This window comes from Populus alba, chromosome 14 (genome assembly GCF_005239225.2).
Source record: "Populus alba chromosome 14, ASM523922v2, whole genome shotgun sequence".
Taxonomy (NCBI): domain Eukaryota; kingdom Viridiplantae; phylum Streptophyta; class Magnoliopsida; order Malpighiales; family Salicaceae; genus Populus; species Populus alba.
The window spans coordinates 10369493-10383927 of NC_133297.1; the positions used below are offsets into that span (position 1 = coordinate 10369493).

Here is a 14435-nt window from a genome sequence, read left to right on the forward strand (position 1 = left end):
AAAAAACCCAACATGAAGTGCAGTTTCTACAATAGTAAATTAGGGTTTATTTATATCTACACAATGGTATTATATTTAGAAAAATAATAGTACATTTTTCCCGTCATATTTTAATTATATATATAAATGCTACAAGACATCAATCTCTCACGGTTTCTTCTCATGTCCACCAACACCTAGCTACAGTGTAGCTAAGTTGGTTTCTCTCTTCTTCTTTTTTGTCCTTAAAAAAAAATTATATAATTATAGTCCCTTTCAATTTCATCTTATCATGTTGAAATAATATTAGATCTCATGATCTGTGTTGTTTGCGTGATATGAAGTATATGCGATGTTAAAAAATCATTTCAATATTAAATTAATGATTAATATTACAAAATAAGATTTAATTTTATTAATTAAGAAATTTAAAAAATTGATCAAAGTTAACACAAAAACAAAAGGACAATCCTTTTTTATTGTCCATGAGACATGAAAAACTAAAATTTCATCCTTAAAGTTTTTTATTTTATTTATTTATTTATTATCATTGTGTTTCAAGAGTTTTGAAAGACTTGATAAACTTATGGAGATTGAATCAAAATTAACCCACGTTTCTTCGAATATGTCGAAACCCAACAAGTAATCTCAAAAGGCACAATTAAAGAGATAAGGGATAGAGAGAGACATAATGAAATTTATAGTGGTTAAAACAATCATTTACTCTACTTCTTAAATCTCCATTCAAGTGTTCATTATCACACACAATCTTTTTAACAAGTGAGACCAAATGATTACACAATCTTTTTTCAAGCTCAAGTCTAAACAAAATTCTTTTACAAGCTTAAGATCAAGCTAGATTCTTTTATAGAATTAAGATTAAACCTATCACCTAATCTTTTTACAAGGTAAGAATTAGAAAACCTTGCACTTTTTTTTTTGGGCTCATGATCAAAGGATCAAACTTATCACCTAAGTTTTTTATTGGCTAAATATTAGAAAACCTTGTACATAATTTTTTTAAAAAAATTAAAACAACTTTTTTTTAGCTTGTATCCAAATGATAAACTCAAGTAGTTTAAGTGTCACTTGCACTTTCACAATTTAACTTATCTCTCACAAAAGAATAATTACTCTTTACAAGAAAAGAAGATTACAATAAATTCACATTCAAGTCTTTATAAAAGGCGATCATGAATGAAATTAATTTTATGATGCCAAATTAAATCCTATAAATACTTGATCATGTAAGAAATATAAGCTTAAAAATCTTAAAGTCAAGTTTGCGTACAAGGAGCCCATGACTTCAGTTTAACGTTGAATAATTTCTACAATAAAAGTACTTTGAAACACACATTAAATGCTTATAATATGTCATCATCATCAAGACAAATAATTCTTGGGTACTAATAACCATTGGACTAACAAGTTTCACATTTTAGTCTTCGACTTCATTTGTTTTACATTTTAGCTCTTGAAATTTGAGAAAAAAGAGAAAGCTGCTGGAAAAACAAGGAAGGAGAAAGAAAAGGGTCAATTCATCATATTTTGACAACCAAAAACGTTAATCACAGTGTTAATGAGTTATTCTTAAAAAAAAAAAAAAAGCTCCAATAAAATGTTTTTATTGAAGTACTTAAGGTGCCACATTTAGTGGCTAGAGATTTTATCAGTAGACAACGTGTTGTTTACCTCTATAAACAATGAATTATCTTTTTATTTTTTATTTTAAAATATGGTAATAAAGTGTCATCCACACTATTTTAATCAAAAGGAAACAAGGTTAAATATGCGCTTGTGCACACTTGATTTTATCTCTATTATGTCAAACTAAACGTGTAGGCCCAACCTCCTAAGACCAGGTGCCTCACCTCTTTATATGTTTGTTTAGTCACATTGTTTTTTAAACATTTCTATTTTTAAAATTTTCATTTCTATCATTAAACTTTATTTTTTTTCAATTCCATCCTTGCATGTTATATTTGGTGATATTTTATGTGTTGAGATTTTTTTTTCTTTGCAAATTCTTGCAAATTTAAGGTGTTTAATAAATTTTTAAATTTTAGTTGAAGGTCAATTTAAGTAAGTATAATAAAAATTTATGCTATAAAAAACAATTAGAAGAAGAAGAATCAAATTAAAAATCAAGTAAATTAAAGGTCCCTTTTTCATTTTCAAGTGAAAATGTATATTTTTATTTTTAAAAAATCTTAATTTACACTTATTTTTTACGTTTCAGTCGCTAGGTTTTAAGATAAAAAAAACTGGCTTGGAAAGGGGGAGGAGCAACAAAGATATCGATTAACCATCTTTCAGCCCCCTCTCCCAAAAAAAGAGCTAATCTTGGTATTGATAGGTGCATCTTACAAAGAAGCATGCCATTAAGGCATTTTTAAATTTCATCTTACCAAAAGAAAAGGATTATTTTTTATATTCCATTTAGTTTGTGGGTTTTTTTACCATTTAAAAGGTGTTTTGAGGTTGGAAATAAGTTTAATAAGGCTTGCATAATATTTATTAGGTGTTTTAAAATTAAAAAAAAGGTTAAAAAATAAGTTTTTGGATTAAAAACTCAAACCTCGACTTGTCAATCACCTCCTGTGGTTGGAATCTTAACCACTCCATGATATGTTGTTTTTTTTTTTTTTTTAAAAGAAAGGTAAATGTCATTTCATCCTTCCATGTTAAAACAAAATGAAGAAAGTCAAGGCTTTAGTAATCACTCGACGACGTGTTTAGGTTTTTTGCCTACCCTTCAAAGCCCATATGTTTAACTCTTTTTATATTACTCTTTTGTTTTTTTTATTTGTTTTTTCATATTTTTCAAATAACATTATGATTTTTCTAGTAATATTAGCAATCATTTCGTTAATTATTATATATAAAACCTAAAACACATATTAAAAAAAAACAATAATAAATATTCAATGAAATTAAAATTTTTATTTTCTTAATTTTTATTATAAATTTCTTATAGAATTTTATTACATGAATTATTCTTCTTTTCTTTTCCTTTAATTGCATACAAAATATCTAGACTTGATTCTTAAACGAAACTTGCTTTCCCGATGCTAATAAACTCTTCATCAAAATAAAAAAAAAAATATGTTCATGAGGTTTCGATTCATTATAGTTTTCATAAATATATTTTTTCTTGTTGCTATTATATTTTATTCAATGGATCAACAAAGAAAATCATGATAAAAAAAATGTTTTTCATTGGTCTGCTTTTATACAAATATTTATTTTTATTGATGTATATTTAATTAAAATATAAATCCCAAAAAGCTATTTTCAGCTACGCACAAGATGCTTATAGCAACATATAGAATAGCAAATAATTTGCAATTTTGAGTATATTTATCACATATGTTATTGTATTCATTCATCTTGTGGGTTTGCCCCTCTATTTTATCGACCAATAGCAAACATAGTTTGGAATCCTGAATTAAAAAGTAACACGTGTCATGACCAGGAGGGTGGTGGTGGTCGTAATTAATAAAAAATGATGAAGAATCTTAGGAATACTATATTTGATGACTTTTGTTAAGGAACAAGCAAATCAAATGGTCTCCATTTACTTTTTAAGTACACACTAATTTATACAAGCATGTCTCTCATGGTAAAAGTGAGGAGCACTTTCTCTCCCTTTTCCTTTGCCCTTGTTCTTGCTAACAACATCATCACGGCTGCTAATACTATATCTTGTATTCTACGTATTCTTTTCACCAATCAAAATCAGCGGCGGGAGGAAAAAAATGATGGTTTTTTTATATTTTAAAAATATTTTTATTTTAAATTATTTTTTTTTATGTTTTTATCTTATTTTAATATATTGATTTTAAAAATAATTTTAAGACATTTATTTTAAAAAAACACTTACAAAATCCATCAACGCTGACATCAATCACACCTCAAAAAGCAAGCTGAATAAAACACGTGGCAGAGCCAGAGTCCATAATACCCATCATGAGGGACCTTGGACAAGGTCCCACCAGAGAGAGAGAGGTGTTTTCATCATCGTATCATCTTGTTCTTGAGAGGAATCGAGGAAGGACATCTGAACCTGGGCGGGACCCATCAAATAACACGAGCTCTACGAGGAAGACACGTGTCCGAAACCCACGACTGATAAAGTCAACAGAGCTCCATTGAATACGACAAAATCCAAAGCCCACACTGGATGACCCTGGAAAGAAAAGAAGGAAAGAAAATTGAGACTCTCGTGCCCTGACAAAAAAAAAGACGAGCAAGCTATACTCCAGTCCCTTTATTTTGAATTCAATACTGAATCAATCCTTTCCCGATAATTGAAACAAGAAACATGTTTTCTATGCAATAATTTAATTTTAGAGCTTTAATTCATATTTTATATAAAATAAATGGATCAATAAGACAATTTTCAGCTGTAATTAAGGGAGTAAGTTATAGGTCTTCAAGAAAAAGGGACTAAATTATAATAGAGTGTAAGAAATAGGGACTAAAGGATAACTTGATCTCAGAGAAGGCACGCCGTGACGCGCTTTGTCACGAACAAAGCGACAAGCACGTGTCTTTGTCAATAGCATTTTGGATAGAGGAGGGGTAGTTTGGGTAGATAATCAGGAGTGGGGTTAGGCAAGCTAAAAGAGTCGAGACGGAACCCGTTGTCACCACGTGCCTTGGCGTTTGGCGCACGCAGGAAAGTGTTTGTCTGCTTCCTCTTTTCTTCGTTTGTTTTCTAGCGAAATTTTGTATTTAAGTAGTACTGATAATAATAATAATAATAATTACAGTTGTTATTGCCAGGCCCCTCCTTCAAGCTATTTCCACACAGCACTGTTTCCCCCCTTTATTTCTTTTCGTTTTCTAAGAATAAAAGAAGCTCTAGATTGAAATTGCAAATTACTCGTGGTAAAAAAATTGAAATCCGATTGGGTTAGTTAGTTGGTGGGTTTATTAAAAAGTAGAATTTGAAGGAGGTTGTGACAAAAAAATAAAAATAAAAATAATATAATACTAGTTTGTTTTGAGTTTCAAAAAAGCTTTGAAAAAAAATTAATTTTTTATTTTTTTTTTCAAAATTAATTTGTATTTGTTTTTTTATATCATTTTGATGTATCGATATCAAAAATAATTTTTTTAAAAAAAAATATATATTATTTTAATGCATTTCTAAAAAAAAAATATTTTTGAAAATAAATAACTATTGCAATATAAAACAGGCTCTTAATGTAAGTGCAAAAAAATTAATCCAAAAAAACACCTTACAAGATCAAAGAGTGATAAATACGTTTTATTTTTTAAAAAAATTGATAGTATAATATCATGTTAGTGAAAAAAAAATGATTATAGAATGTAATTACAGTAACATTACAAGACAAGTGTAGACTATAAAGAACCAACAACCTGGTTTTGTCCCATGTATAAATAATTAACTATAGTTAGCATGTCAATAGTATCGTTTGTGAGGGTAAAAAAAATTTAAATATAAAAAATTATTAAAATCTAAGAAATATTTTTGGTATTATTATTAAACTTAAAAATACAATTATTTTGAGTTTTTTTTCATCAGGATAATTTTATTTAATTATCAATGAATCTCTTATTTATCTTAGCAAATACAAAGGTTTAACTATATTAATTATCTAGTTTAAAAAACAAATATAATTGCTACAACAAGTTAACAAAAAGTTTTAAAATAATATATCCATGTTTCATGTGTAATTGAAAGTTAAAAAAAATTATAAATATAATAAAATCATGTTTTAAATCTATTTACAAATTCTAAAAAAACCTGTTTTGAATCAATTTTTTTGAATAATTTATTATTAATATGATTGTTTTCATATTACATACATAATAATTGAAAAAATATTAAAGTTCAAATAAAATCTATAATGATATTTAAAAACTATATTAAAATTAAAAAAGTAAACAAATCTAATGAATATTTTTCAGAATGCTAAAAAATCAAGAAAAAAAAGAAGAGAAAATGATCAAGCCTAGCGCTAGTAGGCAAAGAGCTATGCCCTTGCGCTTGGCATTTTTTTTAAATATTTTTATTAAGAGGATAAATGGCACGTTGTCTTTGTTTATTTTGTTTTTATTGCCTCTCCCAGCTCTCAAATCTTTGATCCCTAGGCTGACACACGGTGCCAACCAACCGAGACACAAACATAAATTTATAATCAAAAACAATTAAACAAATAGTTTATATAAATAGTAAATAAATAGTAAAGCATAATAAAAAACCCGAAATCAAGTAAACAATTAATTATCTTTATTTACTATTGTGGTGGTTCTGCTACTTGTACGGTTGGCAGTGCTGGTTAGTGCCGCTAAGGTTTGGGGTTTTCTTGATATCCTTTATTGCTGCTGCCTTTGCCACTGTTTTATGCTGTTATCGCTACTGTTATGGATGGAGTCTCGTTTTTGCCTTTTCCTGAAATCCTCTATCTAGTGGATGGTTTTTTTTTTTATATATATATATATATATATATTTTTTATTATTATGGATTTAGGTGTTCGGGCTAACTTATATATATTTTAATTAATTTTATAATTTTTAAAATTAATGACCATATAAATCTCTAGCAGTCCTAAGATTTATGAGACTTGAAACCGATAAATTTTTAAAAATCAAACCTAAAACTTGACCGGTTAAGGTTTACCCCTCAAAATTTCTATATGGTGATGTTTTTTTTTTTATTATTATTAACATGAGTGTCCAGGTTAACTTGCGTGTATTCTAATTAATTCTATGGTTTTTAGAGTTAACAATTATATAAATTTCTAATAACCTTAAAATTTATAAAATTTAAATTAATAATTTTTAAAAAATAAATTTAAAATATAACTAGTTAATTTATACTCCTCGGATTATGCTGCTGCCTGTGGATGTTGTTATTGCTATTACGGTGAAGATGCTGTGGATGGTTATGTGGCGGCGAAACAGATGGAGTATGGCCGGTTGTGATTGGCTTTATTTTGAAATTTCTTGGCTGTTCTTATTTCAATTTATTTATTATCTGTGTATTGCATTAACGTTAACAAAAGAAGAAGAAGAAGAAGAAGTTTTGAACTCTTGTTTTATAAAAAGCAATTTTTTAAAAATTATTTTCTAATTTTGTATGTAATTTACCTGAGGAAAACAAGTTAATGAAAAATATTTTTCATTCAAATAAAAAATTTAACTTAATTTTTTATAAAAGTGTTTTTTTTTTTAATTTTTATAATTTATTATTTTATATCAAAGTTGGTCATTAATCTTTTAATTACTATATATTTTATTTTAATTTTTTTTCTTTAATATTGTCTCTTAGAATTTTATTTAATTTGATTTTTATATTAATTTTGGTATTTATTTATTTGATTGTTATTTTTTTTTTTCTTAATTTTTTTTTATCTATTAAATTTGATTTTTATTTTTTTAATTACTATTTATTTTATTTAAGATAATTTATAAAATTAAAATATTTTTTCAATCTTATCCTCTTTTAATTTTTTTATCGGTAAAATTTAATCTCTATTTTTTTTGTTGCTATTTTTTTTACTTGAAATAATTTATAAAACTTATTTTATTTTTAATTTCATCATACTTTAATTTTATTATTTTTCATATTTGATTTATATTATTTTAATATATTTTTAAAAAAATAAAATATCAATAAAAAAATATAAACTACATTTAAGCAAACAAAAAAGCGTATATTTTAACAGGTAAAGAGTGTTTAACTTTATTGTGCAAGCAAGCACACGCAGCTATACAAAACGGACCCATCACAGGTCTGGCCTGCCAATAGCCATAGTTTGAACTTTCAACTCTCAACCTTCGCTTTCACGTGTAAACCAATAATCCATCGGGAAAGAAGTTAAAAAAAATAAGGGGAAAGCAGTTAGCAAATAGAGAGATTAGAAAAACAATAAAAGAAACAAGAAAGAACAAGCATAGCTCGTAGCAAGTGGAATTTGTATTTTATATATATATATATATATAGAGATTAACAAGAGGGAGGGAGGGTGAGAGGGGGAAGAGGGATGGTAGGACCCACGTGAACAGTTTAATTCTGCCGGCCGCTTTGTCTTCTCTTTCGTCTCCGTCCACCACCGAAGCTCTTTTGGTTTTGCTTGCCCCTTTGACTCTTTCTATTTCCCTCTCGAGAAGAAGAAGATATGATATATTTCATTTCTTTCTCCCTCTTACATAAAGTCTGTCTCTTTGTTCCTTAACACATAGCTGCAGCCACACACACACACACACACATAATATTAAGAAGGAAGAATTCAACGAGAAGGAAATGAAACGATGAAGAGCTTGGTTTCTTTCTAGTATTTTTAGCTTCTGGGTTTTGGTCTCTTGATATCCATCTTTTCAATTCCTTCCCTCATGGCTGGTAGCAATGAAGTCAACCTCAACGAATCCAAGGTATATGTATATACTCTCCATTTCTTCACCGCTCTCTTTCCTTCTTCTTACATTACTATCTTGTTCTTTTCATTTGTTTATCATTTCTCTAATGAAGACTTTGGAGCTTAAATTATTGTTACCTTTTCTTCCTCTTCTTCTTTCAATTCTGCTCCATAGGTTGTTTGTTTTTTCTTTAGTTTACATTGAAATATGAAGGATTTGACTTCGATTTGAGTCATTTCAAGCGCTGATTTTGCTGCTGCTTCGATTTCTTCTCATCTGGTTCAAAGGTTCATCAAGTTCTTTAACTTCCATCTCTATTCCGATGGCATCTTTTGGCAAAACTTGAAAAAAGCGTTCCTGGGTTTTCATTCAAGCTTTACTCTGTTTAGTCTCCCTTTCATGATTTATTTGGCATTCCTATTCAAATACTTCTACCTGGCCTGCTTTGTTGTGTATAAGAAAACCTGATGTGCTCTCCGATATCTAAGATGTACTTGAATGATTCACCGGGCTCTCAATCAATATATTCAATGTCAAGGATCGTGTACACCTTCTTTTTTTTTTTTCTAATATATATGAAAGACGTTTGAAATCCTGTTTTCTCCCTGCAGAGGATTGTTCCGCTAAACACATGGATCCTCATTTCCAATTTCAAGCTTGCATACAATCTCCTTCGCCGCCCGGATGGGACCTTTAACCGCGAATTGGCGGAGTTCCTTGAACGAAAAGCCCAGGCCAACACCATCCCAGTGAATGGAGTTTTCTCCTTTGATCATGTTGATCGCACCACATGCCTCCTTAACCGGGTTTACCAACCTGCCCCTGAAAACGAGGCTCAATGGGGCATTGCAGAGCTTGAAAAGCCCTTGAGCACTACGGAGGTTGTTCCAGTTATAATCTTCTTCCATGGTGGAAGCTTTACTCATTCCTCTGCTGACAGTGCTATCTATGACACCTTTTGTCGCCGCCTTGTCAGCGTTTGCAAGGCTGTTGTGGTGTCTGTCAATTATCGTCGATCGCCCGAGTATCGGTACCCTTGTGCATATGATGATGGCTGGACAGCTCTCAAATGGGTTAAATCCAGGACCTGGCTTCAAAGTGGAAAGGATTCTAAGGTTCATGTCTATCTGGCCGGCGATAGTTCAGGCGGTAATATAGCTCACCATGTTGCGGTGAGGGCAGCGGAAGAAGAAATCGAGGTGTTGGGTAATATTCTTCTCCACCCAATGTTTGGTGGACAACAGAGAACAGAATCAGAGAAGATGTTAGATGGCAAGTACTTCGTCACGATTCAAGACCGCGACTGGTATTGGAGAGCATATCTACCTGAAGGAGAAGATAGGGACCATCCAGCATGTAATATATTTGGTCCGAGGGGCAAAAATCTCGATGGACTGGAGTTCCCTAGAAGTCTGGTTGTGGTGGCTGGTTTCGATCTTGTTCGAGATTGGCAATTGGCGTATGTTGAAGGACTCCAGAGAGCCGGTCATGAAGTAAAACTCCTGTATCTAAAAGATGCCACTATAGGGTTCTACTTCTTGCCAAATAATGAACACTTCTGCTGTCTCATGGAGGAGATAAAGAAGTTCGTGAATTCTAACTGTTAATAAACTTCTTAACCTTACCTACAGGCAGCCATACATAACAGAACCTTGACATTTCGCTTGGGCTCTCTCTCTACCCCTTTTTTTTTATCCAGTGATGGTGTGTAGTTACAAGATTATTGTGTAGCATTACTTCTTTCCATTTTACCACTTCGGTGGTGGTAAATGGTGGTGTGAGTTCTATATCTCCGGGAACCAGACGTCCTTGGTCTGCATAGAGTGCCTCCCGGGTTCATAAAGGCAAGCTCGTCGACAGGGGCCAGTTCGGAGGGACTTGAACTTGTTTTACATGATTCAGCTGAACCATCAAAACACAAAACTTACCCATGTCAACTTCCAGCCACAATAACGGGGAAGGTATAGCTTAGAAAGCATGGGGGTCATGTCTGGTGGTTGATCAAGTTGTTTCTGTACTTTTGTAATTTATAAGCACTAATTTGTGAGCATAGACTGGAACATATCCATCCTGTTAAGAACTTGTATGGCATACAGGTCTTCTAGGATTATATAAGATCTTTTCATTTTTATCTATCCTGGTGCTCAACCTCAACCTGTCATCATTGCTTTTTGTTTCTTCGATGGGTAGCCCTGGCAATTTGCTGAACACCATGACAGATTCTGTAGGACCTAATCGAATTAAATCCTCCGCTAATCATCATTTTCGTCAAAAAAAAAAAAAAAAAAAACTGTTGAGCAATGCAAATGAACCTGTTCAGTAATTTAATTTTTATGGCGTGACAGATCATCTCCTTCCCATCTGAAGGATTGTCAATTTCGAAAAGGGTGCATCGGTTGTTGATTGCCCACTTTTTAAACGCAAAACGGAGCCCCAATTGGGCTCTGTAATAACAAGTGTGAAGCTAGAAAAAGAAACCTGCTCCCTCAACCAAATCAACTTGAAAAATGGGCACAAAAGGAGGCGTGGCGAAACATGAGGGTGCCTAGACAAAATCCCGTCCACCAAGAAAAAGAGAATGGAAATTTAGGGCAAATAAAGTGATTGGACACGAGGTCCAAATCATGGATATCACCCACCTTTCTGCGTCAAACCTGATTAATTCCTGTCAGTTCCTGACTGCTTGTTTGTTTGGAGCTTGGGATGGTTAGCAAAAAACAGGGATTTTGGCCATGGTTTGATGGGGCGAGAAACTCGTTTTACCAGTGGTTGGGAATTTCTTTTTGTCTTTACGAGGGACCACCCCGAGGAAAAAAACAAAAAAACAAAAAACACACACCTCCCTCGGAGCCCTCATCTTTCTTATTAAAAAAACCCCATCTGCTTTAAATGAGTGCTACAAACAGCTAAGCTCGGATAAGGACACGGAACCCCGTCTTTAATTGACTTTCGATTCCTTTGCTTAGATTATATGCCTTCGCACCCATATTTATTCGCATTGGTTTTCATTTTCTTGCCCCTCGTTGTTCCGATTGGCATGGCTTGTCCCTTCCATTTTAAATTAGCTGTTTATGTTTTGAATTTGTTCTCTAACACGACAAGGCACGGACATTGACATCAATTCCGGTTCTGTTTAACCTTGTTTACGGACAAAACCCTCTACTTGTTCTGGTCGGCAAGCATTAAAACACCGGTTTGTTAATATAGTAATGGTTGTTTTATAAAGTTTTTTTATTATAAATACATCAAAATGATATATTTTTTAATTATTTAAAAATTATTTTTTATATCAATATATCAAAACGATCTAAATATATATAAAACCCAGATAACCGACCGTTTCCTGGTTGTGCACAATTGGCTTCGCCCCCGCTTGTTATTGATTTAGTTCCTGACTTTGATTCGTATTAGTGATTACTAACTACTACTTCAATCTCAATCTATGGTGTAAATCAAATCAAATCAAGGTGTGCTTTTTTTAAAAAATATTCCGTGCGCTTACTTTTCCACCCAAGGCCACGATAGGGCCATTGTATAAGTCAACAACAAGGCTCAGGCAGCATGCAGATCACTCACTGCTTGGGTTTGCTACTCCTGAATCAAATGGCCGTCTCGTCGGCCGGGGATCGGCTGGGTGGCAAAGCTCATCGGTATAAGTCACCAGGGAGGAGACTCCGGAGAGGGATTGCTGGATTATCCCTAGAGAAAAATACTGCCCCGCTGTGTGTGTTGATAATCCAGAAGAGATGGGGCATCTTTCGTTTGTCTCCACGCCCGGCGATCGAGCACGGACGACAATAAATCCCTCAGAAAATACAATAGTAGCTGACAATATGTTCGAGATTATATATACATGTGCAATGTCACCGCTAATTAATATTAATATTAATATTAATATTAATATGAAAGAAAATAATGAAAATAAAACACGAGGAACCATCCAACGAGGGTCAACACCTTGTGGCACCCGAGCTAAAACAATGAAGAGGAGGAGGATGGTTTCCAATGGAAGTGTTGGAATTTGACCCCGTGTATGTGGTTTTTTTTTTAATTCCGAGAGTATAGAAAAAATTAATCAGGATAATTGAGAATGTAGTTAATATTATTTTTCAAGTTGTTTTTTACTCGAAAATATATTAAAATAATATTTTTTATATTTTAAAAATTATTTTTTAATGTCAACACATTAAAACACAGTATAAAAACATTTTAAAAAATTAATTTAAAATTAAAAAACAATTATAATTATTAAATACTCCTAAAACATAAAAATAAATAAGCTATTGATACTTAGATCTGTTGCAAATGTGTCAATAACACGAAGTGTTGCTTTTTCTTAAAAAAAAAAAAAAAAAAACCCACAAATACAAGGAAAAAGATCAAAACTGAAAGACGAATTGTCTTGAAAATTGAAAAAAAAAAAAAAAAACATATATCCACGAGTGGATAGGCTTGAAAAAACCCAATGACCGAAACAGCAAGCAAAAGTGCTTTTCCCTTTTTGTTTTTGAAACCATCCAGAAGTAAATTCTTTGACAAGCAAGTTCACTACTCTCGAATCAATTTCCAATTTTGTGTTTTTGGGTAAGATTCATTCCCCTCGAGTTCTTGTCGCCACCCTCCAGTCCAAAAGAGGGATAATTAATAGTCTAAACTCTGGATTAGACGGGGAAGAACAGCGAAAGGCTACCATCTACTCTCGATCTTGCTCAAGATCAAAACCATGTACAGATAAATTGAAGTCTCGTGAAGCATGCATGCATCCATCCATCCAGATCATGCAATATCAGACATCGACAGCACCGCTTCTTCAACGTTCATACAGAAAAAAAAAAAAAAAAAAAAAAAAACAGAAAAAAACCTTCTTTGCAATATGGTCCAGTCAGATCTCGAAAGGTGTCATGGTGGGTAAGCCCCTGGCTCCATCATGCGGGGCGCAAATTTAAAGATCGATAAATTAGAAGTTATAAGAAAAGGAGTCGAAGAAGAGAAATAAAGTAGCTAAAGACAGAAAAATTACGGGTTGGGAGAAATAAAAAGTCCCAAACTTCAATTAAGAGAGTTACGTGTAAATAATAAATCCTAAAATAATAATTTATTGGGCTTAGCGTGCTAAATAAAATTGTCCAATATTTCTCCGTTGTTTTTGTCTTTATACTTTGGTGTTTCCATCTAGTGTTGGAGAAACTCGATTCCATTAAGTATAGCTATAGATAACTCGATTCCATCATTTTTACGAAATTGTTTATCATCAACCAATAAGGAGGTCTTCTTCAGAGTCTCCCAGATCATCATTCTCCCTTTCTCTGTTCGTTTTCCTACAATTGTTTTCTCAATTAGGGTTTTGCTGCTTGTTGTTACCTCTTTGTGTCGCTAAAATATTTTGGTGTTGCAAGCGTGTATTAATTTTGATCAATTATATAAGTTATTTTATTTGAATCATATTAAAAAAAAAAAAAGATAATGATTACTCCTAGTTGAGTTCATAATTAATTAATCTTAGCATTTTTTTATCATGTAGTAAAAAAAGAAAAACAATTCAAATTTTGTCTCCAATCTACAGTAAAATCATGGGTGGATAAACTAGTTTACACTTTAAAAGCAGCCCTGTTGAAGCTGCACCATTTTAGAATTTCTTGATTCAAGGTAGTGTAGCTTGGATGTCAACAATTTTTCATAAAATGCTTTAGCAATAATTTAATTAACAGTGTAGTAAATTTTAAAAATTGTGAGATAGAACAAATTTATCACATTATTCATAGACTAGATCAATCAATACAAGATACTTAAAAAGAAAAATCATGTGAAGTTACTTTATAGATGATAAGATAAACTAAGTCTATCGAATATATTTTTTATATATATAAATTGAATGATATTTTAGAGTCCTTCTAATTACGCAATCAAGAGCAAGATGTTGGTGGGTTGATGGGTTCCATGGAAGACTTTTTTTTTTTTTTTTTTTGTGAATAATAGCTTATAAGTTAATATTTTTCTACTTACAAAAAAGAAATTTAAAGTCAAAATTTGTCAGATAAAGAAAAACTAATAATACTAGTTAAGT

At 31.6% G+C, this 14435-nt stretch overlaps 1 protein-coding gene across 1 annotated transcript; it reads left to right on the forward strand.

The window, feature by feature from the left end:
- The first annotated feature begins 7920 nt into the window (after window positions 1-7920).
- On the forward strand, window positions 7921-10506 carry LOC118041414 (gibberellin receptor GID1B). The gene is made up of 2 exons (XM_035048735.1): window positions 7921-8386; window positions 8983-10506. Exons 1-2 carry the CDS (start codon window positions 8348-8350, stop codon window positions 9976-9978), a joined length of 1035 nt encoding a protein of 344 aa, XP_034904626.1. The 5' UTR covers window positions 7921-8347; the 3' UTR covers window positions 9979-10506.
- Window positions 10507-14435: the final 3929 nt, after the last annotated feature.

Excerpts from the sequence above, each read along its gene's own strand:
- LOC118041414 (XM_035048735.1), top strand. The coding sequence starts at position 8,348 with ATGGCTGGTAGCAATGAAGTCAACCTCAACGAATCCAAG. Across the intron at positions 8,387-8,982 it reads TCAACCTCAACGAATCCAAG|AGGATTGTTCCGCTAAACAC; the intron begins GTATATGTATAT and ends TTCTCCCTGCAG.